The following is a 26,448-nucleotide window of genomic DNA, read 5'->3' on the forward strand; positions in this document are numbered from 1 at the left end:
TAAGACATACTGTGCAACTCAAGATGCTCTTGTCAGCTTCAACAGAAGCATGTTGATGTATAACAGTGGTGGATCCAGAGGGGGGTGTCACCAGGCACGCACCCCCTCTTTTTTTTGTGTGAAAATAAAATAAATGGAAATGAAAATGCGGGGGGGGGGGGGGGGGGGGGGGGGGTGCGCGCGCACCCCCTTTAATTTTGTAAAGCCCCCCTTAGGGAATTCCTGGATCTGCCCCTGTATAATATGCTATTAAACAAAAATAAAGACACTGCTTTATTTCAAGACATTAATGAATGTTGTAATATACTGGTTGAAACCACGGGCCCATTGCATAAAAGTTACAATTATGGTAACTTTGCCATCCAATGGTAACTACCGCGATAACAATACTCAACAGCCAATCAAAATCAATAATTCCATGGAAGTTACCATTGGATGGCCAAGTTACCACAAATGTAACTTTTTATGCAATGGGCCCCAGATAAGTCTAAGTGATTGAAAATAACTCCAACCATTTATGACTTGACCTTTGACCCTAGCCTCACCTGAATTCACGTGCCATGCGGGTCTCTTCACGTGTGATGACGGGACGTGTATCACGGATGAGTGGGAGTGCGACGGAATACCGGAGTGTCCCGATGGCTCAGACGAACATGACCAGTGCGGTGAGTGCCGAGGCTTGTTCACATTCCTTGACCAGAGCCATTATCTCACCATAGTACAGTATGTTCCCATAAAAACTTTCGAGAAGGTTAGATGTATATACTGCAAATGATTGATTGTGCAATATCCCCATGCAGTTAGCAAGTTGGCAAACCTGCCATACGACTAAAAAATTCTGCAAGGATTCTTGAAAATTGACTCCCAAAGATACTAAAATGAATGGGTATGTGGCACTAAATGGTTTTTAAGGAGAAAAAAAAAATCAGTATTCTATGTTGCTTTCAATGGGGAAAATTGCATGGTGCTCGTGTTTACCATCGAAACATTTGCGTAATTTGAAAAAATTCTAAGAAGAGCATATTAATTATTGTAAGAGCTCTCATTTAAAATTTTTATGCCTCCGCCACGAAGTGGTGCCGGAGGCATTATGTTTTCGGGTTGTCCGTCCGTCCGTCTTTCCGTCCGTCCGTCCGTCTTTCCGTCCGTCCGTCCGTCCGTCCGTAATGAATTTTGTGGACAGGGTAACTACCAAAACCTTTTGAGGTATCCTAATGAAACTTGGCATGTATGTGTATTAGGGGGTGAAGTTGTGCCTATCAACTTTTGGGTGCACATGCTCAAGGTCAAAGGTCAAAAGGTCAAGGTCAAATGCTTAAAATTTTACTATTTCCCCCATATCTATGCAATGCCTGAAGATATTTTCTTGAAACTTAGTGTATACATGTACTACCCAATTAAGATTCTCTGGTGAAAGTTTGGGGTCATGAGGTCAAAAGGTCAAAGGTCAAAAGGTCAAGCAAAATGTTAAAATTTCACTTTTTTCTCTGTATCTTGGAAATTGTTCAAGGTATCGTCATGGAACATAGTATATATGCATCTACTGACTGGCAGTGGTTATCTAGGGAATTTAGGGTTCATGGGTCAAAGGTCAGGGGTCAAAGGTCAAGGGCAATACTTCAAAATTTTACTATTTTCCTTATATTTATGCAATGCCAGCAGGATTTTTTTTAAAACTTGATGTATGCATGTATACCGGTAACCCAATAGAGATTCTCTGGGATTTTTTTTTTTTTTTGCCAAGAAGGTCAAAGGTCAAAAGGTCAAAGATCAAGTGAAAGTGCTGAACTTACTTCTTTCTCCATATCTCGGAAGTGGCTCAAGTTACCTTGAAACTTAGTACACTGTACATGCTGAATTTATGTATGTTCTGCCTGACAGTGATTCTCTTATAAATCAAAAGCCAGATGAAAATGATAACAATTTACTGTTCAATACAGAAATTGCGGTTTTTCTCCATACCTTGAAAATTACTCAGTGCATAAACTTATGAAATGGTCGAAGTCAAGTTAAAGTTCTTAAATCCTCAAATACATGCTGTCCTATTCATCCAATTAAACATAGGTCAAGGAAGGTAAACATTCAATACATTTGTGACAAACATGTCATTTTAATATTTTGCCAATTTTGTGAAAATGTAATCACACATTGTCCACATGTACTATAGACCTATTAGGAGAATCATGCATTATGGCGGAGGCATACCAGTCGCCATAGCGACATTTCTAGTTAGAGATTTCTGTTTTGATTGCTTAGTCAGTCTTCTGTCACTTCTGTTCATTTTTTTATAGATAAAATGGCAACTTGTTCCAGAAAAAAAGGATTAGTGTAGATTAACATGTCACACACACACACATTCTTATGCAGTCTTTTTGATTAAATTTTAGTTGTTGTAGTCACTAATCAATTTTGTTTTCTACCACTTGCTATTAGGAGAGTACGTCTGCCCAGAAAATTTCTACAGGTGTGAGCAAAAGAAGCATCGACAGAACCGCTGCATCCCAACAACGCTTGTGTGCAACGGAGTTACTGACTGCGAGAAGGGTGATGACGAACTAGCAAACTGCAGTGAGTAGTCGCCACGGTTGCTTTTCATCTTCAATGTGTAATAATAAAGAGACTTGTGTAGATGTAGCATGTGCATGCACTTATGCAAAGTTTGCCCAAGCAACAACCAAAGGCAGAGACTTGAAAGAAAGTTGGATAAGATGCAATTGCTTCACCCTTCAAACTCAAGAAACTAGGCGGAACAAAGAATATTGAGAGCCTTCTTGGTCAAATTGATGACTTTCCCATCATGCATACACATACAGGCAGCCTTGTTTGAGTTGAATCTGAAGTGACTATAGATAATCTTTCAACTTTACATCGATTTTAAGTTTACCTTACACAATGGAATTCACACATTATTTAATGTCTATCTTGGGTGGAATTTTTCTTCAACTTAGCCAATTTTTTGACTTGTGTGAGGTAGACGTAGGCAAGGTTGACTGTGTATTCAATTCAAGTGAAATCTTTGATGCCTTGTCCGGTGTGTACTTCTGTTTCAGCCAAAATTGCAGAGGTTGGTACAGTTGTAGGAGTGCGTGTCTCAATTGTCATGATTAATCCATGCAGTAGTCGTGTTTAAAGTCATTCAGATGTGTAGATTGTATACACTTAAAATAAATCAAACTGAAAAGAAACTATTCACACATCATATGATCGAACAAAATTCTAACATTTGGGGAAGACCCTAAGATTATTCTTTTAACCATTTGGAGCCAGGGCATTCCATAATGCAACTGACTTATCATGCACTATCATTACTGGTAGTAATGACAAAGTTAAACAAACATTGAATTGCATCTTAAGAGATAGACTACCACACAGGGTGCTTTGGTGTTGCATGATACTTTTTGAATCAAAATCAAGTCATCCTCACAACACTGCCAATATGTGTGTCTAAATTTGTGCTGGAATGAAATTTTCAAAGAGGCCTCACATCAAATTCTCCCCCCCCCCCCCCTTTGCTTATGAACAGCCTTGCGCACCTGCAACGCTGGGGAATTTGCCTGCAGCAACGGACTCTGCATTCCACAGCTCTTCCAGTGTGACCACAACAACGACTGTGGAGATCAGTCGGACGAAGGGTCAAGTTGCGGTGAGTCTATGTCCACCTTGACCAGCATTTGCAGATGTGGTGCAAATGAGTTCCATCAACTTTTGTATGTGTTGTGAAAATCTATGATGGGTAGAAAGGGTCTTTATCAAATTTTCTGTTTAAATGATGAAATGAAAGATAAAATGTTTGGTACATCTTACATGATCTTTTTCAGGCATCGAACAATGCTTGTCGACCCAGTATTACCATAATGGTAATGTGACATCAAATGAGTTTTTAATAATAGTATAGTATAGGAGATGAGGATTGAGCTTTCAACTTTTTGTGAGATGCCAAGAAACCACTCATGAAATGGTATAGAGCATACCATTCTGAGAGGAATTCAAAGTTTTATTTGATCAAAATCATTTTTTGGAATGGCTGAGACATCGAAAAACAAAGTAAAACAAAGCGATCGTAATGAAATGTGGGTCTCACCTTTTATTCAGATTGCTCTGTTTTGGGCATCTCGGCCATTTCAAAACCAATTTTCATCAAAACGTTGAATCCCTCTTAGAATTACATGCTCTTTCCCATTTCATAAGAGGTTTCTTATTATCAAAGAATGTTAGAAACCTGAAGTCAGGTCTCAACCAAAACTATACAATCCCTTTAATTCTTCAATTTAGAATTTAAAAGACTCTATAACCATAGCCACCATTTGCTGGTGATGTTTTTTTAAGTCACTTTTTTTTTTTTTTTTAAGTGATCTTTTTATTAATTCCATTTCCTTTGAAAATATAACAGTTAAAAAAAAAAATACATATCATATACATAACATTTGTCATAAATGTTGATGTATTTACGAAATATATTCCATGAAAACAAGAATAATCATTCAATTCATTTTAAAGCAGAAATCAAGCAGGAAAAAAAAATAGGATGAATTATCCAGTCAATTTCTTTTCAACTCAAAAAAAAAAAGTACATGTGCAATTATAGGCATATTAGCCAAGCACTATATAAAGAAAAATAGAAAATTAGAATCTCTATTATATTAAAAGAACAACTCTTTTAATATATAAAAGAGAGTGTGTGTGTGTGTGACACTCTCTCACACACACACACACACACACACACACACACACACACACACACACACAAGAAAAATGGTGTAAAGTGCCATAACATTATGTAGGTGGTGATGTCCAAAATATTGTACCCATTGCACTATGAATCAAGAGAAATTTATCATTAACCATACTCCATGGATTGCCCAAACTGTTTTGATATAGATCTCAAAATGGTCAGATGAATTCAAATGAATAGTCCTAATCTTTCACCAAACGCCAGTTGCTGATTTTTCTGGAGATATGTGATTAAACCTCACAGTGCCAGTGGGTCAAATGTACACAAATATTACAAGATATTTATGTGGTAAGCAGAGGGTAAAGTGCTGATTTGCTTCAAAATGAAAATTGAGGAGCAAACTTCCTCACTCCTTTTTAGCTCAGTTATCCTTTCCTGAAATAAATGTAACCTGCTACAACTAAATGATCTGAAAGTTGGGGGACCTAGGACAATTTTCTGAGAATGACATGACAGTATTCCCTTACTCTTCCACTTTTATATGATATATAACACGACTCATAAAAGTACTCAGTTGCGGAGATATCGATGATTTTATTAGAGCATGTAGAGTGGTTTAGGAAATCAGCGTTTCGAGAAAACCGCCTTCAAAGTTTTCCTTCCGACGCTATCATGATCAGAGGGAGGCAAGACAGTTTTCACCACATGACAATAGAAGGTATGCTCCTAGCAACGTCCGCAACATTCATTCAAGCTTAGCACCAGCGGTCTACGCGCACTGACCAATAAGATCACTTCCTAGGGACGGAGTCTAACTGTGGCGCTAAACCCAAATCTTTGGACGCGTTTCTGTTCCGTTGAAAGTCAGAAAATCATGGCTGAGAAAAACGCTATTTTCTTGCCTATTCTTTGATCATTTAGCTTCGAAATTTTGGCAGATGATAGCCGATACATTATACTACAGAAGTATGCCAAAAACAGAAATCTGATTGTTTTGACTGATTTGGGAGATCTGACTTCAAACTCTGTTTACTTGGCTCAGCCATCAGCGACTTTAGGATCCTTTTGTTGTAGCAGGTCACAAATAATTTCTAAATGCATGATATCGATCATTGCGGGACTTCCTTGTGCATCTTTTTTTTTTCTTTTTTCCTTTGAAGTTTGCTTGAATGGCAGAATTGGAAGAGTTATATGGTGTCTTTTCTTTCCATACAGTTTATGCAACATGCAATCCCGAGACGGATTTCACATGTAACAATGGCCGCTGCATCCTCATGAGTTGGACGTGTGACGGACGTGATGATTGTCGAGACAGTTCAGATGAAAGTGGATGTGGTATGCACCGCCTTGCCTCTCAATTTCCTGATGGCTTTGTCTCCTGATCTCAGAATGCAAAGAAGAAGTGTTGTGCAGATTATTCTTCTTTTCTCTCCTTTCTTTTAGATTATTGAAATAAATTCAAACAATTATAGAGAAATTACCCTTTGGAATAAACTCACCCTCTGCGTATTCAGAATGCCTCGATCTGTTGAATCATTTCAAACTCCTCTCAGAACTCATCTTTTTAATCAGTTGTATTTTTTTGATGTTCTTTGATAACTTTTATTTTAAAAAATATGAAAATTGAGTCACTTACACCTTTTTTCATCCCTTTACAATAAAACTTGTTAAAATGGATGAAAATTGAATGAGATGGTTTTATATACATTGTATACCCTCTTTCTGTACCTCTTAATAGATTCTGAAGGACCAATGTGCAGTGCTGGGGAGTACATGTGCAGTGACCGAACTTGCATAAAACAGGAGTTGATCTGTAATGATGATGTGGACTGCAACGACGGGCTGGATGAATATCGCTGCGGTGAGCACAGTGATGTGGTGTATTTTTTTGACACTGTGTAGGCGTGCCATGCACCGTGTAGAGTGGATTGTTACGTTTATATTGCCTGGTGTATCGTATAAGCTTTGTATGGTGTCATACAAGTAGCATGTTGTGCATGGATTTCAGTAGCAAACTCATGGTGTATCATTTCAACACTGCATGTGTAGGCTTGCCATGCACTGTGTATAGTGAAGTGCAAGGTTTGATATGAGCACAATCACATTTTCTTGTCTTTCGTGTCAGCTTTATGTAGGTTGACAGCAAACCATGTATTATTGTAATGTCAAGTTTTAGGTGATTAATCTTGGAAGTTTGCTAGCAAATGTGATCTTCAGTGTGCTATTTAAAGGAAGTGTAAAGGCATAGGAAATAGATGTTTTTGAATGTATATTTGTTTTTATGTACAAAACCAAATGGACCTTTAAAATGCGATATGATGAGTATTTATAGCAGAATATTGGAGTTATTCAGTGATGAATGAAACACTTGAGCTTTTTATTGTTTGATGAAAAGAACAGAGAAGAAGAAATCATGTGTGATGGCCTCTTTGCCTCCTTTAGGTGTAAACGAATGCGATAATGAGCAAACCGGATGCCAGCACACGTGTGTGAACACAGCCAACAGCTACTATTGCACGTGTGATGATGGGTTCAGGCTGAATTCAGACGGAAAAACGTGTGCAGGTAAGTGTGTTTACACTCTGGTATTTGTGAATATGATGTCCCCCATGTGAAGCTAAAGGTTATACCTGGGTGTAAACATCACTACCCTTGAATTGTGGAGCACTTGTGATGTTGCCCTCTCATATCTTATGTATATATTGCATATTATCTTTTTATTCAAATGATATCGACCTACGTGTAGCTTTTATTAGCTGTACTCAGAAACTTCCAATTCTAAGACAATGAGGTACTTTCCATGCATTATGCTAAGTATAATTTGCAAATAACTCAAATCAGCCGCAGTTAACTTTTACATCTGGGTCATTTTGTTCCCGTAACAGGCAATATATTGTGTTATGGCCTGTGCAATACCAATAAAAAAACAAAAACAAAAACTACTGACCACAGATTTCGTCTTGTAACTCGCACATTTATAATTTACTTGCACCATGCCTGATTCCCAGAAATTGACGAATGCGAGGAGATGCCAGATCTGTGCACGCAGCTGTGCGAAAACACCCGGGGCAGCTACATGTGCAAATGTGCGACGGGATACGTATTGGAGGTCAACGGCCGCTCCTGCAAACACGCATCAGGTTTGTGTCCCGTTTTCTTGTTTTCGTGCTCGTAACTTTGCTGTGGCCTTTGACACCATCCCATACGGGGACAATTGTGTCACAAGAGTGGCAAAATATCTACTATTTTTTTGAAAGTACATAATTGTACTCAATTATATGATTTTGCATAATACATTTATCAGAGATCTAAGCCTTCCAAATAAGTTCAATGAGGTATTCATCATTTTACAATATTTTTTGCGAATTTTTTTTACTTTTAGTCATTTCATTCACATCACCGTTGAGGTTGCACGACATGACTAGATAAGTAGTAAAAAAAAAGTTATAGAGCAGTAGGTTGTATAATTTTATAGTACTAGTATTGATAGTAGGAGTAATTACTGCTGATTGCTGATTTTGAATGGCTCACAGTCAGTGAATGTGTCAAAGAAATCTAGACCTGCTTTTTTGTGAAGTGTTAGGCGCCTACGTAATATGCATGGAAATGATCCATTGCTCTCCAATTTTTCGTCTTACAAACCATCTGTTTGGCACCACCAGGTATTGACCCACTCATCATATTCACCAACCTGTACTACGTGCGGTCACTCTCGACCGATGGCCGGGAGTACACCCTGATCGCCGAGGGCTTCTCCGGCGCTGTGGCGCTTGACTTCGACTACAGCGAGGAGAAGCTGTACCTCCTGGATGTCAACGAGAAACACATCCTGAGAATGGGACTGGATGGCATGGATCAGGAAGTTGTCGTCGATGAGTTCGTAGATGGCGGCGAGGGGCTCTCTGTGGACTGGATTGGCAGGTGAGGAAAAAGTTTTTCTTTCATTATTACCTCTGTTGAGGAAGTTACATATTTGTTGGGGTTTGTTGGTTTGTTGGCAGAATAACTTAAAAAGTTGTAACAGATTTGGATGAAACTTACAGGAAAAGTTGACAATCACACAAGGAACAGATGATTCATTTTTGGTAGTGATCTGGGAATTTTTGATTAATTTTTTGAAGGATTTTTTTTTCATCATTTGGCAAATAGGGTCAATGAGCTCAGGAGTTCAAGCTGCACATATTTTAGGTTTGCATATGTGCCCTTAAGCGTGTATTCTGCATGCTGTTGTGTTTGGAGGAAAATCCATCTCAGAAAATCACTCCAAAACTGTTTAGCAACATCATAGACAGATATGGCGCAGGAAGATTTTTGACCCTGTAAAACTTGCTGGGTAAACCACATCTTTAGCATGGGGGGGGGGGGGGTTATTTGGTTAGTCCCACCTTTTCAAATACAACATGAGGCAATGAACTTTATGTGGTACATTCATTTATTTGTTGACAGGAAGTTGTATTGGGTGGACAGCGTCAATGATGTGATGGAGGTGGCCGAACTGGACGGAAGTCTGCGGAAGACCCTCGTCTACTCCGGCATGGACCAGCCCAGAGCCGTGGTGGTCAACCCAAAATACGGGTAAGCTGCACCTCATGGATTTGAAGCCGTTATCCTATTCAGTCTTTTGATGAGTACATAGGCATCATGCATTATGCATTCACACTTTTCTGTATGTGATAACTGTATCCCATCTCACAGCTAGTTAGCATGCCATTTCTCCAAACATCATAGAGCAATGTAGTCTGTCAATATGTGATAGGATTGACATTTTTTTCCCCACAGACTTTCAAGTTGTTATTCAAAGAAGCATTAATAGAGGCCATCATTGAAGGCTATGGCTAGAAAAAAAACAATTATATCTTGATAAATTATGAGAATGGTATTTTTTGTATCTATTATATCATTGTTTCTTTTGACGGTTTTCATGACGATATATTCATTCATAAGTCAGGTCGATGATTATGTATAGAGATAAATGAATGTGCTTGTGTGTATGATTTTAGTTATATATGCACCAGTTTTTGTTTAAAGAACGTTTCATCAATATTATTGAAGTTTTTGTATCAAAATTTCTTTTCAGTGATGTTCCAGGCTATTCCATTAAGAGGAGTAGTTGTTAGTGCCTCAAAGATGCTGAGATGCTTAAATTTTCAATTAGTAAGACCAACATTCATGCTCTTTTCTCAAAAAAAAAAAGGTATGTGTACTGGACTGACTGGGGCTTAAGTGCCTACATTGGACGTGTAGGAATGGACGGCAGTGACAGGTCCAGCTTCCACAATGACCGCATGGTGTGGCCAAACGGTCTCACCATCGACTACGCTGCAGAGCGGCTGTACTGGTGCGATGCCCACATTGACTACATAGCGTAAGTCTTCGTACATTACATGGTCGACAAATTTCACATTGCCCTTTACTCTGTGTAATGTATTCATGTAAGAATGGAAACCTGCTATACAGTGGGGTCATGTAGTTTCTTTTTTGAAGCATAGAGAACAGTCTTTTATGAGTGTTGGGTTTTGTGTGTGTGTGTTTGTGTGTGCATTGTTTCTGTTTACTTTCTGAGCTTCCATTCATTTTCTTCTAAAGTTTATTTTGATTGATACATTCTTTGTCTTGTTCATGATTTCACATAGAAGGTGTATTGTGCAAAAATGTAAGTGACTGTTAGTTCAGATCATATACATGTATAAGCAAGAAGCAACCATTCTTGTCACAGGTAAGAAATGGAGGACATTTTGTAATGGACAATTACATATTATTATTACCAAATGGATTTACATATAGAATAACATGACACTTGCCTTCAGAAGAGCTCCAAGTTTCCTACAAAGTTAGCCCAGAATTCCAACAAGAAGATCTCTTGGTGACTGCTCCATTCCCTTTCACTCATTGCTGTCTTTGATTGAGCTGTCCTGTAATTCCTATCCAATCACAATCCTTCTGCAATTTCCCTTGTATCTGTCACGCTCTTTGCTCGCCACCATCCTTCCACAGATTCTCTGACCTGGATGGCGAGGGGATCACCATCCTCCCGCATCCGGAAGAGGAGATGTTCTCCCACCCATTCGCCATCTCCATCTTCGAGGACTACGTGTACTGGACGGACTGGACCAGCATGAGGGTGAAGCGGGCCGACAAGCTGACCAGCGCGGGCCTCTCCCGCTACGTCCAGAACATCCAGCTGCCGATGGACGTCCAGATCTATCATCCGCTGCGCCAGGACCAGAGTGAGTGACCATCTGCCCCTCTGTCCTGCTCCAAACCTTGGAGCAATTCCACAACCTTGTTTGAGCTGACCTTAATAGATGCAGAGTATGTAGTGTAAAATCAGACTCACAGTATGCAGCTCTTTCACTGCATTTTACTGTTACAATATTCCAACATTTAGCATCAGGAGCCCGTCATCAGGAAAGCCATTAATGAAACAAAAACTCACACAACAACAGTTTCTTAAATTACTTGATAAGAAGAGCAAAAAGAAAATCGATATGAGGCTAACAGGCTAACTATGTGAGAAAAGATGACATATAGATAAAAGTTTAGGTTGTATCGGTGACAAGATGAAGAGATTCTTTTCAGGAAGTGAAAAGCATGTAACAAAATAAACAACAAAATAGGAAAGTGTGTTGTAGGATGTGCGAAGAATATTGCTGATAGATCAGTGTACTTCATACAGTATGTATTTTGTTGGGTGTTTGTTTTTCCCCCAAAAGCGCTTACAAATCCATGCGGTGCCAACAACGGGGGCTGTTCACACCTGTGCCTCATTGCCCCTGGAGGGGAATCCTCCACCTGCGCCTGCCCCGACAGCTTCCAGCTGGACGAAGACAACCTCACCTGCCTGCCAGCCTGCACCGCCAACCAGTTTAGATGCGAAGACAACCAGAGGTGCATCCCGTTGTCATGGCGATGCGATGTGGAGAATGACTGTGCGGACGGGTCTGACGAGCCAGATGATTGCCGTAAGTGTGGCTAAAAACGATGTACTGTAATCCTCTCAAACTGCTTTAATTGAGAGCAGTAGAATTGACAAACAAATCTACTCCAGAGTTAATGTGGTTAAACCGCACTCACATCTCGTTTAGTAGGTCTCATCTTGATTTCTTTCTAAAAGACTTCTCATCTTGTAACAATTTTTTTTATATTGGTAGCCCATCTTGTTGCAGTAGATTGGTTAGTTTTTTTGATATCTTACACTTTATCAAATACTTATAGTAGTTAAAGTATTTGATATGTGCTCCAAGTCTGTTCTGTGTTCTGTTCTCTGTAGAAGACTCTTAATGTTAAACCGTCATTGTCTTCTTTACCCTTTCTTGCCTCCATGCAGCCATTCGCTACTGCCAGGTTGGAATCTTCCAGTGCGCCAACAATAACTGCGTGCCCCCGACCCAGTTGTGCGACGGCGTGGACGACTGTCAGGACGGAAGCGACGAAGCTCACTGCAGTAAGTCATTGTCAACTGTAGGAGGACAAAGTCAGTTGATCCAGCTAATGATGATGATGTTGATGATGATGATGATGATGATGTTGATGATGATGATGACAATGATGATTTTAATGGTGGTATTGATGATGGAAGATGATTTTGCTAACTGTAATTATCATTGTTGTTTCGTTTTGCTGCTGTTGCTTTCATGGTGACTTTGTGGCTTTTTCATATTCTGTTTAAGCAGAAGCCTTAAAAAAAAAATATTTTATTCATCCAATAAAAGATTTACCTAAGCCTTATCCAAAGGAAAAATTTTGAGACTGGTGCTCCCTTATTTCCACATTTGTACAGATGATACGATGTGTCAGCCATGGGAGTTCCGATGTGCCACGGGGTCGTGCATCAGTCAAACTCTCGCCTGCAATGGCAACGAGGACTGTCTGGATGGCTCGGACGAGGATCAGGGCGACTGTGGTATGTGGAATCGTCATCTCCAATCCTCATTCCGAGAGTTTGAAGTCAGTGCAAGTGCTCTTATAAACTCAGAATAATGCCAGTTTTCTTTGAATGTTACATTAGAAATTCTTGTGTACCTGTGATGACCTAATCATATTAAAATGGCAAGTTGTTCTGTACAGCTGTTCTTGTGAAATACTCTTCAAAAACTGCATTAAATGTTGCTCTGTCAGGCAACTCAGGCAAGCTTTCTGGTTGTCAGGAGCAATCTTTTTTTCTCAAAAGGGGAACAGAATTTGAATATATTTCTGAATTGTTTTATTGGATAATAGGACTTATTGTTGAAGTGTTTATGAGAAAAGTCAACCTCTCTTCCCGGAAGAAAGCTTTGAAATCGTATTGGTCTGTACAATATCATACTGTACCTTTTGGCATTTCATTTTTTCATTCCAATGAAAGATCAGTGGTTACAAAAATCACAAACAAAAATCAATCAAAATGAAGTCAATGACATCATTCAAACAAACAAATTTAGAGTTCACATATTTGCCATATCAAACAGTACTTGGAAACAGAAGTAAGATTATTAAATGCTTGTACAACGTCAGTTAGACACCAAATCCAATCTCGTATTGTGGGATTGCCACTTTCATGTGTATCCACACAGTCAAAGTGCGAATGAATTGATATATTGGAGACTGCAGCATGTAATACAAATATGTGGTTCAAAAAGTGATGGTGCAAAATTACTATACATTGTTTCTAAACTAATAAAAGTGTTTGCTTTAATGCAGTGAAATAGGGGCTGTACCTCCTAAAATAACACAACGCCTCTTTTGGACAAATCAGGCGTGATTTTTTGCCAAGTAGGTTTTGTCATTTGTTTAGTGCGCTTTGACTTGAGATTCTGCACAATCCATAAACAGAGTTTTGCATGATTATGCCCCACCTTCATCCCCCTTCCCCATCTTCTTCTCCCTCCATCAATCTGGATCTGCCTCACTCTGATCTCTCACTCCACCATCAGCTGCCTCCGAGTGTGCCGAAGGCTACTTCAAATGTGGGACCGGTTACTGCATCCCACAGTCATGGGTGTGCGATCTAGATGACGACTGCGGCGATGCCAGCGATGAACCTCTGCGAGAGTGTCGTAAGTATTCTTGTAGTGCTGGGTTGTAGAGCTGCTTTTTATGCATCAAATTTCTTCCTGTTCATCCTTTGACTGACATTTTGTTTTTGTATGAGTTTTATTGGGGGGGGGGGGGGGGGGAGGGGTTGGGAGGGTCGATCCTCTTCTGTCTTTTCTTTTCCCTGGCTGCGAAGGTTTATTCTAATTCTCTTTAAGTTGGTAATGACCTCTTTCGCACCGTTAAAATGGCCGTCACATTTTCAGATGATTAATTGTTAAGTTATAAGAAAGAATTAAGAGAGTTGTGTTTAACTTAACTGATGCCATATTGCAGGGGTACCAAAGTGTACTTCTTACCTCTTTTTCTATCCTAAAAGTATTTTAGATTTGTGTATATGTGTGCGCATGCCTGTCAATAGTCTTCCCCATAGAGAATGTCGTAACAGTAAAATGACAAAATGATGAAGAAAGCCAGATTCTCAAGCTATTTAATTTATCTGTAATTGCATCCTAGTTTGTCCCAGCTAATATCATTACTCTTTTTTATTTTGCTTTTCTACCTGTTTGTATATAATCCGATATTTCTCTTTCCATCTGTCTGTCTGTCTGTCTGCCTTTCTCCCTGTCTGTCACTGTGTGTTTGTCTGTCTGTATGACCATGTCTGTCTTTTTTCTCTATTGTCTCTATCTATCTTTTCCTGTCTGTCTGTCCATCTGTCTATGTTTCTGGTTCTTTCTGTTTGTATATTTTCCTGTCTATTCGTCTGTTTGTTGACTGTCTGTCTGTCTTTCTCGCCCTCATAGAGAGCAGACCTGGCTGTCCGGATGGATGGTTCTCCTGCCAGACTAACTACCGCTGCGTCCCTGGCTGGGCGGTTTGTAACGGCTTTGACAACTGCCGAGACAACTCTGATGAGAGTCAGTGTGGTGAGTTACTGTTTTATGGATGAAAAAAACAACAACACACACACAAACAAACAAACAAAACAATCTTTTTTTAAGAATATGGAATGCTTCTGCCACCTTTCCAGCTTTTTGCCGCCATGTGTATTTCTATTTCCTTCCACACCACCCAAACATCCAACATTTTATACCTACTGTATGAAATGCATATGACATTATGTGACACCTTGTTACACTCAAAGTTGCTACTAGTGACGAGACAATGCATTACCCTGAGACACTCAAAATATCAAAGCTGAGAACACAGCAAAGTATGCTGATTTAGGATGAAAAAGAAATTTAGAATTTTTTCGGAAGCAGAAAGTTTGATACATACGAATTATCTCATGTCTGAATTTCAAAGTTTATGAATGCTTCGCAATTTTAATAACTCAGGGGGTTTTTAAGAAGTATTTTACAATCATGACACCTGCCATAATGTGTCACGGAGGAGAGACAAAAGTATTAAGCATTGGATGTACCATGTCACTATCTAAAAGGGAGAGAAGTTCATAGTGGTATTTGATGGTATTGGTGGTGATTTCTATTGCAGAATCGGCCACCTGTGATACTGGTGAATTCCAGTGCACCAACGGCGACTGCATCCCTCCCCGTTGGGTCTGCGACTTCGACAATGATTGTGGAGACAACTCAGACGAGCAGGCTTGCAGTAAGTGATTGTCTGTTGGACATTCTTGCAAAAGAATCATTGCTCTTAAGCTTTGTCTCTCAAGAGATGCAGACACATATAATCAATGTTGAGGATCTCTTGCAGTGAATTTTGGGCAAGAGTATTGTGTCAAGCACAAGAAGTAAACCCATTTGATAAAATTGAACGGTAAGATGCAAGCCTGATAGGATATATTTTGCATTTCAAATCATACTTTATGCAATATTTGCAAGCTTTAACTATTTTTTGAACAGATGATTATCAATGAAGTAAGCTCATTTGGAATCAAGAGAATGAAGTAGTTCCATTCATGTTTTGTTTACTGTACAAAATCATTCCTTTTCTGATGACAAGTATTTTACTTGTGAACCTCAGTACCAGTTCCTTTCAATAACTAGTCACTGCATGAAAAACTACTTCCTAAGAAGGTCCGTCCGAAAAACCGGACAGGTTTATTGGGGCTTCTGTGATGAAGACGGTACTTGAGGTGAGGGAAGAAGGTTTTGAGTCTAAGTGCCTGTCAAGCTGAAAGGTTAACACTGCTGCAGTGAATGTAACAAATCTCTTATGATGTGTTCTGTCTCCTTCAGCGTACAGACAGTGCTCGGAGAGCGAGTATCGCTGCCAGAGCAAGGAGTGCATCCCAAAGCGTTGGATCTGCGACCACGATGAGGACTGTCCCGATGGAGAGGACGAAGCCACTTGCAGTGAGTCTCTATCGATCGAAAAAGTTGTGACTTATCTCATATGAATATATAATGTGTGTGGCTGATTTATTGCTCCAAGTACTAGCCACCAAAGAGCAGGAGATAAACGTGATGATGAAGTTGGTGATTGTGATGATGATGATGACGATGATGATGCAATGATGATGGTGATAATGAAGATGTTGGTGGTGGTGGTGATGGTGGTTATTGTGGTGACGATAATTGTGATGATAATGATGATGATGATGACGATGATGATGATGATGTTGATGTTGATGATGATGGTGATATTGATGATGATGATGACGATGATGATGATGATGATGATGTTGATGATGATGATGGTGATGATGGTGATGGTGATGATGATTATGATGACGATGATGATGATGGTGATGATGATGGTGATGGTGGTTATCATAGCGGTACTGATAGTGTTGACAATTTAATGATGAAGGTAATGCTGGTAATTGTGACAACACTGAGCAAAATCGAATGAGGTGACAGTGGCTATAAAAGATGATGATATATAGGGGATGTAATTTAATTAGGGTGTAATTGTTCCAGTATAAAAGTGATTAAAGTAGTGCATTGCACAATGTTTATGTCTACGAATTAGAATGTGGTGATACTGAAATAACCACAAGTCTGTCATTGTTTGAACTTTTAAATTTTGCAGTGGACACCATGTGCCTATATGCTGACCAGTTCCAGTGTGCCAGCGGCCACTGCATCGACCAGGACTATGTGTGCGACGGCATTAGCCACTGCCAGGATTCTTCTGATGAAGTAGACTGTGGTACGTAGATTGCATCCACATCTGCTGCGCCCCCCCCCCCCCCCCGTGTTTAAACTTCATATACACAGCTGTCAAAAAGTTACACTATGCAGCATGCTTTTTACATTCAGCTTAGTTTGAATGTCTTGATAAAGCCCTATATAATGTATATGGCGAATATTTCACGAAGTTTTTATTTTCGCAAGCCAGGTATGCGAAAATATTAACTCTGATCCAGATATGAATGTGTTATATGCGTATGCATTTCTTCGTTCAGTACAGGACTCCACGATCGCGAATTTAACCACTCATGAAATCATTGGGAAGTCCCGATTCACGAAAATTTAGACTCACTATTGAGAATATATGGCGCATGCAGTTGTCTGGTACTTTGCAAAGAATCCATAATAATTATACAAAATGTTAATGGGCTCATATGATATGGCCAAGAATTTGCTTGACTGAATTGAATTTATGATGCCATAATGTATGTAGCCACAGTATGCCCTGACAGAAGAGTGGTTTACTTCCCAAATCTGCTATGCCATCATAATCGCAAGTTCAGACTCTTTGAGTATACTGTTTCCCTCCGGTTGTCCCCACAGGAACGCGGTTACCAGGCGGACTCTATTGCTTCCCAGATCAGTTCACGTGTGATGACACTGTCTGCCTCCCTCTGGACTGGCGATGTGACGGATCAGCCGATTGCCCCGATGGAAGCGACGAGACACTCAGTCTTTGCTGTGAGTCCTAATTACCCATCACCTTGGAGAAATTATCAAAGAGAGTTGCTATAACTTGTTTAGAAATCGAGGAATCCCAACAAGACTTGTGGGACTTCCAAGAAATGACAGTTTGGCAGCATCACATTTGTTTGAGAAATCACCTTTGTCACATCTCTTTCAGGTCATGCACTTTTAAATATATATTGTTATTTTGAAGATGTGGGTATTTTCACTTGTCATTTAATTGGAATTAATTTTGGAAAATGTGCTGAAACATGATACCATCAGATTGAACTTACAGTATAAGTGATTGATTTTTCTGGACCAAAAATCCATCAGGTGACCTATGTTCAGTTCCATGCACTTACTAGATGGCTTATTGCAAAAAACAATGTATAATATGTACTTCGCTTATAACCCCAACTTGCATTTAGTTCCTTAAAAAATTAAGATAAGATTTGCGCAGTTTACATCTCCTAGATTGCCATCAAGTACTGAAAAGGAAGAGGTTTGAGATGCCATACATTTAGAATTTTTTTGATCTCGTCTTTCCAGCTTCCATCCCATGCGATTCAGAAGAGCGATGGCGCTGTGACAACGGATTCTGTATCCCACGGACCTCGCTGTGCGACGGGATTGACACGTGCGGGGATGCCAGCGATGAGAACAACCATGAGTTTTGTAAGAAGTCCGATAAATCCTTGCCCATTCCCCCTTTTCACCATGTTCTCTGATGCACCTAAGTAAATCTTGTAGGCGACTATGATTAGACAGTTCACTCCTGTTATAGTGAACATGGTTGTTACAAAATTCTTGTTTCAACGAAGCAAAACTTCAGGTTCCAAAATTATTATCTATATATCTTTGTGCACTTTAATGTTCAGCTACAACAAAATTTTGATATAACAAAAGGAAGTGCTGATCCCAAGGACATTCCTATGATGGGAGTTGCCTGTAATAAAATAATCCTCTTTATCCAGGCTTGCCTCTCTAAAGCTTCTAGAGGTCTATCGAAGGACCTTGCCATTAGTATTACCTTAGCATTGCCAGGTACACATTTATACACCTGGGTCGAATGGGACATGGTGGGTAAGTACATCTTGTTCAAGGACATAGGCACTTGACGAGATTTGAACTCAGGACCTCCCAACTGAAAGTCAAGAGTTTTATTCACTTTGTCACAGTCCCTTCAATGTGTCAACAGTATTTGATGTTTTTGGCAATTTGAACTAATAGTAAAATGTCCATCATCTGCTTTTGTTGTTGTTTTTTATCTCTTTTGACTGGTAGACATTTGAAAAGTAGAATTGGCATGGTTGCCAGGGATCCAAAATCAGATTGCTGCTGGGAATTATGAGCTACTGCATCGGGTGAATGCGCAAGCTCGCAAAGTAACATGTTTTAGCAGACAACATGATGGTTTGCAAATTCCCCATTTGTTAAGTAAATGATGGCATTGTTTCGGTGAGACGTTTTTATTGCAGCTTTCTTGACGTCTTTTCATCGATGCAGGTGAGGTGGTCAGACAGTGCACCGACGAGGAGTTCAAGTGCCAGAACGATGAGTGCATCCCGCTCTCGTACGTCTGCAATCTCCTGGATGACTGTGGTGACCAGTCTGATGAGATCGGCTGCCGTAAGTCTTACACAAAGTTTGATTTTCTCGAATCCTACAGCGATGGATTTTGTCCAGAGAAATATCGTCGCTGGGGTGATGGAAACCATGTATCTCAAATTTAAGATGAAAATCACTATTTTGATGAATTATCTGATAGTCAGATGAGTGATGTCCTGTCTAAATCATAGCAGTCTTACCCCAAAGATGAAGCCTCCAGCGCATGTCAAAGGAAAGGTGATTCCATTTGGTACAGTGCTGGGGCTGCCATGTTCTTTGCTCTCTTGAACATTTGACATTTTTGGATACGAAGAAGTTCTGACGCCCCAACAGCGATGTATTGATTAGGATCAGTTCTTTTGGGGCATTAGCTAGTCTTCTATCAAACTTTCAAAAATGAAATGCAATTAGCATGTCTGAGGTAGCTGGCTGTGATTCACCTCAAACATTGGAAGGAAGAGAAATTATGTCTATAGCTATTATGAAGACCTGTGCACACTACCACAAGCGACAAAGGTCCTTCTTCTATGCTGCAATTTTTAAGACCACATAAGAATGGCAGACTAAACATAGCCATTTATGTACTTTCCTCATATGCTGCTGGGTCCATCCATACCTATATATGGTCTTCAATAAACACTTTGAAACTTTTTTTTTCTGAGATCGCTCACAATTTTTATAAAATATCTCTTTAGATGTATCTGGTAGCTGTGCAGAAGACAATGGAGGTTGTGAGATCCTGTGTAACGACTTGCAAGACGGCGGCTACTTCTGTTCCTGCGGCAACGGCCTCCGGTTGGCTGATGATAAAATGGGCTGTGATGGTAAGAGGGCATTGATTCGCCCATTACTGATTCCCTCTTACTGCAGGTCATACACTTTAGCACAGTCAGATTGAACTGCTTGTAATTTATTTGTTCACATTCCATCATGACAGTGTTCACATTTAACAGAAATATAGTGTGTGATTTCAGCTTCTCTTCTGATATGCATGTCATGAATGTTCAATCGTATATATACATTTTTTTTTTAATTCAACATTTTACATGTTTAAAGAAGCATGCATGAAGTTTTCAGCCACATCTGTGGATGGGTTTAATTAATCTTACTGATCTTGCCTGTACTATGACAACATGACAAAAGAATTTTGTTTACTAGCTTTTCAATCATGTCATTTGTACCTGTTAAAATGATGAATGTAATTCTGTAGATCTACAGGTCCTGTACCATATTTTTGTTAGAGTACATGTATCATTTAGCTTTCTAAATATATTTGACTACAGCCTACAGTGTTTCAGAAATGTTTTTTTTTTTCTTGGCTGCTGCCACTGCTGATATATGTTTTGATGACAATGTTTTTGTTGTCAAGTCAGTATACAAGTCTGTAATTATGAGGTAGTAGTAATTTTATAGGAAGTGTTTCTCCTAATTCTCCCGACACTACCTGTCAATAAATGGTGCTCAGTGATGATATTAAGATGTCATCTTTGTGGCTACCACAGTACAGACCTGCCTCAACTCTAGAGCTGTAATTTCTAAAGAGATAGCGTTTGCTCAGAGCTTGCGTATATGCTCGTTATATACCTCTCCAGATATTGATGAGTGTGAAGCCAACCTCTGCATGCAGACTTGTGCCAACACCAAGGGTTCCTACACATGCACTTGTGCTACAGGATATCAAGACGCAGGGGATAGAGGACTGGACTGCAAGGCTATTGGTAGGTTGATATACCAACCCTAAACCCACACGGGATTGGTTCTTGTAGCAGGAGGGTATTTGCATTCCCCTGTGTCGCATACTGCATTTTATTTTCATTCTTCTTCTGCTACATCTTTCTTTTCTTTCTTTCTTTCCTTTACTTTTTCTGGTCTTTTTTTTTTCCGTTTATATTGTTCTTTTCTTCTTCCTTCTTTCTTTTCGTATATTTCTTTTTTTCTCTCTGTATTCTCTGTTAGCTGTTTTTATTTAACTTTTCCTTTGTTTTCCCTTATCTTCTGCGTTTGGTCCTCCTCTTTTCTTCCTTACACTCTCAAGAGACATTAGTGATATGGTCTCTGTAAATTCACAAAATTTTTGGCTGTAAGATTTTTTTTGTATGTAAATTGTACTAGCGGAAATGGTAGTGAAATGTGAAGCAAATACTGGTGCTCGTTTACTGAACAGGTGATAGACTAAAGGTCATGTATGTAAATCATGAAGAAATATACTTTTCCCAGACCTTTACATTGTAACATCAATATACATGTACAAGCCAAATCGGGCACTTTTCATGTGAATTTGTCAAAGTCTTGTCATTTGTGTCACTCTTCTTAAAATCTCCCAGGGGACAGACCCAGGTACTTCTTCGGCCAGGATGACGAGATTCGCTTCTACGACGAGGCGATCGACGACTTTGGCGTTGTACTCACCACCCAGGGCTCCGTCCGATCTCTAGACTACAACTACGACGAGGGTGAGGAAGGATCCTTGTCACAGGGGTAGCAAATGGATGAAATGTGTACAATAAGAACATAGAGTGCTCTTATGTGTGCAGCAGGGAAGAGCCCAACAATTTTTAAATACCTTTAGTTATAGGAGTTATAGCTCCCCTGTTGCGCTCTTTGTCAGTATGTTCTTAAAGGGTGATCTATGAAACGTCAACCAATCCACCAAGAGAATGTTTGTGTGGGTATGTTTCCATTTTATGCGGATATTTGCACTCTGCTGTGCGCGTATGCAAATTGGCACAGTTCTCTGAAGATGCTAATTTTCAATGAATAAAGAGTATGCCGTACTTCTAATTCCTACTGTATCACCTTTGCCTTCCTGTTGGACTGAGGTACATCACTACATGTGAGTAGGCTTGCTGTAAACTAGACAACTAGGTCAAGTTTTGATTTGCTTAAAGGTTTGGAGGGATTATGAGCACTGATGAAAAAGTTTGTCAAGAAGCTAAGTGCTTAGGCTCCTAAAGGGTTAATTGATAACAACAGAGTGTGTAATCCTTCTAAAACATTAAAACATGTCTCCTTCCATGTACAGGGGTGGTGTACTGGATTGACCCGGACCTCCCTGCCCTGATACGAGCCTACATCCCGGGTGAGGATGAGACCGCTAAGGAGGATGTGCTTCCTATCTTTGACCTCTACCGACCCCAGGAGCTCACCGTTGACTGGTATGGCGGGTAAGCTACGGGGACACTTCAACCGCATTATTAAACCCTAAGTGTGCTTCGAGTGCTGATTTGCACAGAAAACATCATAGCATTGTATTCACTGTCCAAAGTGCCTAGCACAGAAAAGGTTAAAAGGGAATGGGGAAACCCCAAATGTATTTTGGAATGTAGCAAATTTCTAAAGAGCAGTGAGATACTTAGTGAAAGTTTGAGGAAAATCAGGCTGTGTGTCCCAAGGTTAGGGATTTCACGAAAATGGGGAAACTTATTTCAGTAACATTCAAAGGATTGTGCATCTTTTGTTAAAGAGAATGAAAATGATTTGTTAGTGTCCTTTTGTACTTTGTAACATTTTACTACTGTGGCACCACATATTGCATTGTTTGTGATGCTGCCTCTCTGGAATTCATAACTTTTTAATGGATCACTCAATTTTCCCCAAACTTTCACCTGAGCATGTCACTTATCTTTAATTGTATATTCATTTTATGAAACTTTTCCTTTCAGAGAATGTTTCAATTTTTACTTCCGCCAAGGAAGGAGGAGGTTAAGTGATCATAGGCGTTGGTTTGTCTGTTTGCAAAATAACTCAAAAAGTTGTGTACGGATTAAAACGAAACTTGCATGAAAGGTCGATATTGACACAAGGAACACCTCATTTAATTTTGGTAGTGATCCGGGAATTTTATGCATTTTTGAAGAATTTTTCATCTTTTGGCATATAAGGTCAAGGTTGTTAAAGATATTTTGGTCAATATTTTCTCTCTGTGTGATGATAGAAACCTGTACTGGACCGACCTGGGCCAGGCAGAGGAAGACAACAACTCCCGGAGGAAGAAAAGGGACGGACATTTGAGCCTGGCCAGCATCAACACGGCAACGCTGGACGGACGTTACTACCGCGTCGTCGTAGAGGGCGACATTGACTCTCCGGCAGCTCTCGTCGTGAATCCAAGCAGAGGGTAACTGCAATGATTACTTCTCAGACTCACGGCGAACTTTGAATTGAGTTGCACTGGGAAGATTGTCCTGTGATTTGGTTTTACTTTGAACATGATAACATTAATTTGACTCGATCCTGTCTATCATGTGATACATATTCAGATAACTTGATCTGTAACGTTATGTTGTATTATGTCATGTCATGTTGCAGTGATAGATGTAGTTGATAATCTAACCAATTGTAGTTTGTTCTCATTGGAATTAAAGAATTGGGCCCTGCAGCTGCAATTACTATAGGCATTTTGTATATGGAAATGTGATGTTATGTTGGGTTATATACACATTTTTCGAATGTTGCATGCAGCTGGGCTGAAATCCGTTTGCAACAAGCTTGAAATTTGCAATGATCTCAAAATTTGGTGAGTTGCCCCTATGGAACTATTCACACATTTCTTCCCCTTTGGGATCCATGTTGCCATGATCAAGTGACTTTGTCTTAAAACTCAGCAGTATAATGTCTAATCAATGACTATTGTGAAAACCAAATCATCCCAAATGGTCTGACATCTTCTGTTTCCTCTTCTCTGCCATCAGCATCCTCTACTGGTCAGACATTGGAGCCAGCCCCAAGATCGAGATGGTTTGGATGAACGGAGAGGGGCGCGAGGTCCTCGTCAACACCACCGCCGAGCAGCCCACGGGCCTGGCCATCGACTTCGCCAACGACGGCCAGGTGTACTGGTGCGACCAGGGCCTGAACATGATCCAGACCATGAGGTGGGACGGATCCAACCGGCAGCTCCTGCGAGCCGCGACCAGTAAGTCACACAGTGTCCCACTCCTGAAGTTGAATGAAGATCTGGAACAGTTTTATTGTGCACATTTTATACCCGGTTGGTTTTTCTTGCAGTGAAAGGAAGAACGAGCAGTTGAAGTCCACAACTAGTTGTAGACTTCAACTGCTCGTTCTTTCTTTCACCACAAGAAAAATCTGCTTGGTTTAAAAAGTGCACAATAAAACTATTCCGGGTTTAACAAGTGTAACTTGATCATAGTGATAATGACAATAGTGGTAGCATTAGAAGTAGTAGCTGCAATGATGGTGATGATGATAATGATAATGATAATGATAATGATTATGATTATGATTATGATCATGATTATGATTATGATTATGATTATGATTATGATTATGATAGTGGTGATAATGATATTAGTAATACCAGTAATAGAAATTAGCAATAACATTATAATGAAGAAAGAATTAGAATTCAGTTCCCTATCAAAAGAGTATCTTTGATTGGGATATCAAGTTGAGGAATTCAGTCACACTATCTTGTTGTGATAAGTTCTTGACTCGTAAAATTTGCACAAATAAAAACCCTGCAAAATGTGTAAAGTTTATGGTGTATGTAATTTATTGTTATTTTTGTCAGATAGGCATTTACATCTGTCTACAAGCACATATCTGTTTCAGTCTATATAAAAAAAATATTTAAAAAAAGTTGATTTTAAAAAGGGCAACTTACTAAAGTTGCAGGAAACGAAGGAAGTGCTCTTCTCAAATAATTTTTGTTGTGCTTTCCATCTCCTTTTCAGCTCTGTTTCGGCCACGCTCCCTGGAGGTGTTTGAGGACAGCATCTTCTTCACCACCTCCGCCCTGGGGGTGGGGGAGATCCGCCGGCTGGACAAGCTTGGACGTGGCGTGTCGGTCACCGTCATACTGGACATCAACCAACCCAGGGGACTCCGACTGTACCAGGCACAGCGATACAGCTTGGATGGTAGGCAATATTTGTTGTTTAGTTTGACGACTCTGATTACCTCTAGTTGTGTTTTTTTTAAGAAAAATATGAAATTTGCCTGACCATCTAGGTCTGTTTTAGAGATATGCAACAGATATATTGTCCATGCAATGGGAACACACACACACAGAAAAGAAAAAGAGCAGAGAATTGTATTATATTGTTATGTATTCTCTGAATTTGTCCATGGTGGTAGAATGTTTAGGGGTGGATGGTTTTTAGTGGTACACCATGTATTCTTTCTTGGCTGTAAATCTGTCCCTGGAAAAGACCTACCTCTTACCATCCTATTAAGGAGAATATATAATGTTGTTATTATCATCAATTTTGTTCTGTCAGACAGGGAGAGATTCTGTTTTTATGTTATCTACCTCATACACTGTTCTGCCATGATTATTACATAAGAATTGCCAGAAAACCATTCTATACCTACATTTGGGTCAGAGGGACATTTGTAGCTACGAAAACATCTTGTCCTAACAAATTTGAAAAAAAAATAAAAGTTCTTGTGTTCTCACTTCTCAAGGTGAATACTCAAAGTGAATAATGTTATTCACCTTAATATGCTGTGCATCTTCAAGGCTCCACATCAACAAATTTTGATATTCTCACTTTTAACATTATTACTTGTCCAGAAATTGCAAAATAAAAAAACAAAACATGAAAAATAATTGTTTGTCAATAATTTCAACCATGCAGGCCTTGTTTATAGCATTTGTAGTTTGTGATGCTTGCAAGAGCTGTGATTTATCATGAAATTTTATCTTTTTGCAACAAAGTGTTACAGAACAGATGGGCTTGCAGTTTCTTTTTATGGATGTCTCCAAATATCTTTTTAAATGATTTTATGTATTTGTTTTTGTTTTGCTCTGGATTTTTGAAAGGAGAGGCTGTAGAGGAGGGAATGCTGGTTTTGATGTCAGTGATTTGATGGTGAAGTTATGTAATAATCCTTGAAAACAAGGTGTTTAGTTTTTGTTCAATGATCATACTGAAATATCTCAAAACGGCCAAGCACTACCGTCGAGCTGTGACTGTTGCTACATCTTTTGCAGTGAATTAGTTGCCAGAAACTGCGTTGCAAATTGTATGTATGTATTTGTGTAAGTGTGATTTGCTTTCAAAAACCATTTTTTTTTCTGGACATACCTTTCTATCTGGATCAGTTCCGAACCGATGTGACAACAGTCCCTGCAGTCACCTGTGTTTCCTGATCCCCACGATGATCGGAGACACACCCACCCGTGGCTACAGGTGCGGCTGCCCTGAGGGGGATGACTTCAGGCAGGGGAGCAGGACGGAGTGTCAGAGCGGTGAGTTTTTTCTTTCTTTCTTTCTTTCTTTTTCATGGGGGGGGGGGGGGAGGGGATTTTTGACGAACGTGTTGTGCTTTGCTGTGCGAGCGTGCATGTTTTTCTCCAGT

General features: G+C 39.7%; 1 protein-coding gene across 1 annotated transcript in view; it reads left to right on the forward strand.

The window, feature by feature from the left end:
- The window catches only part of LOC139718498 (low-density lipoprotein receptor-related protein 2-like), a 57,725-nt gene that overhangs the window by 26,428 nt on the left and 4,849 nt on the right, over nucleotides 1–26,448 (forward strand). Inside the window, exons 8-37 of the mRNA XM_071629971.1 lie at nucleotides 540–665; nucleotides 2,434–2,568; nucleotides 3,524–3,643; nucleotides 5,888–6,007; nucleotides 6,411–6,533; nucleotides 7,115–7,237; nucleotides 7,681–7,812; nucleotides 8,335–8,593; nucleotides 9,119–9,247; nucleotides 9,867–10,037; nucleotides 10,667–10,899; nucleotides 11,386–11,634; nucleotides 12,000–12,116; nucleotides 12,453–12,575; nucleotides 13,585–13,707; nucleotides 14,491–14,613; nucleotides 15,182–15,298; nucleotides 15,889–16,005; nucleotides 16,685–16,804; nucleotides 17,389–17,526; nucleotides 18,064–18,189; nucleotides 19,021–19,143; nucleotides 19,818–19,946; nucleotides 20,715–20,840; nucleotides 21,447–21,575; nucleotides 22,145–22,286; nucleotides 23,057–23,239; nucleotides 23,814–24,037; nucleotides 24,819–25,004; nucleotides 26,192–26,338. Coding sequence (XP_071486072.1) covers nucleotides 540–665; nucleotides 2,434–2,568; nucleotides 3,524–3,643; nucleotides 5,888–6,007; nucleotides 6,411–6,533; nucleotides 7,115–7,237; nucleotides 7,681–7,812; nucleotides 8,335–8,593; nucleotides 9,119–9,247; nucleotides 9,867–10,037; nucleotides 10,667–10,899; nucleotides 11,386–11,634; nucleotides 12,000–12,116; nucleotides 12,453–12,575; nucleotides 13,585–13,707; nucleotides 14,491–14,613; nucleotides 15,182–15,298; nucleotides 15,889–16,005; nucleotides 16,685–16,804; nucleotides 17,389–17,526; nucleotides 18,064–18,189; nucleotides 19,021–19,143; nucleotides 19,818–19,946; nucleotides 20,715–20,840; nucleotides 21,447–21,575; nucleotides 22,145–22,286; nucleotides 23,057–23,239; nucleotides 23,814–24,037; nucleotides 24,819–25,004; nucleotides 26,192–26,338 — 4,413 coding nt within the window. The remainder of the gene's footprint in view (nucleotides 1–539; nucleotides 666–2,433; nucleotides 2,569–3,523; nucleotides 3,644–5,887; nucleotides 6,008–6,410; nucleotides 6,534–7,114; nucleotides 7,238–7,680; nucleotides 7,813–8,334; nucleotides 8,594–9,118; nucleotides 9,248–9,866; nucleotides 10,038–10,666; nucleotides 10,900–11,385; nucleotides 11,635–11,999; nucleotides 12,117–12,452; nucleotides 12,576–13,584; nucleotides 13,708–14,490; nucleotides 14,614–15,181; nucleotides 15,299–15,888; nucleotides 16,006–16,684; nucleotides 16,805–17,388; nucleotides 17,527–18,063; nucleotides 18,190–19,020; nucleotides 19,144–19,817; nucleotides 19,947–20,714; nucleotides 20,841–21,446; nucleotides 21,576–22,144; nucleotides 22,287–23,056; nucleotides 23,240–23,813; nucleotides 24,038–24,818; nucleotides 25,005–26,191; nucleotides 26,339–26,448) is intronic.

The sequence above is a fragment of the Diadema antillarum genome, unplaced genomic scaffold (genome assembly GCF_040938485.1).
Source record: "Diadema antillarum isolate AM-2024a unplaced genomic scaffold, OU_Dant_1.0 scf00000095, whole genome shotgun sequence".
NCBI lineage: Eukaryota > Metazoa > Echinodermata > Echinoidea > Diadematoida > Diadematidae > Diadema > Diadema antillarum.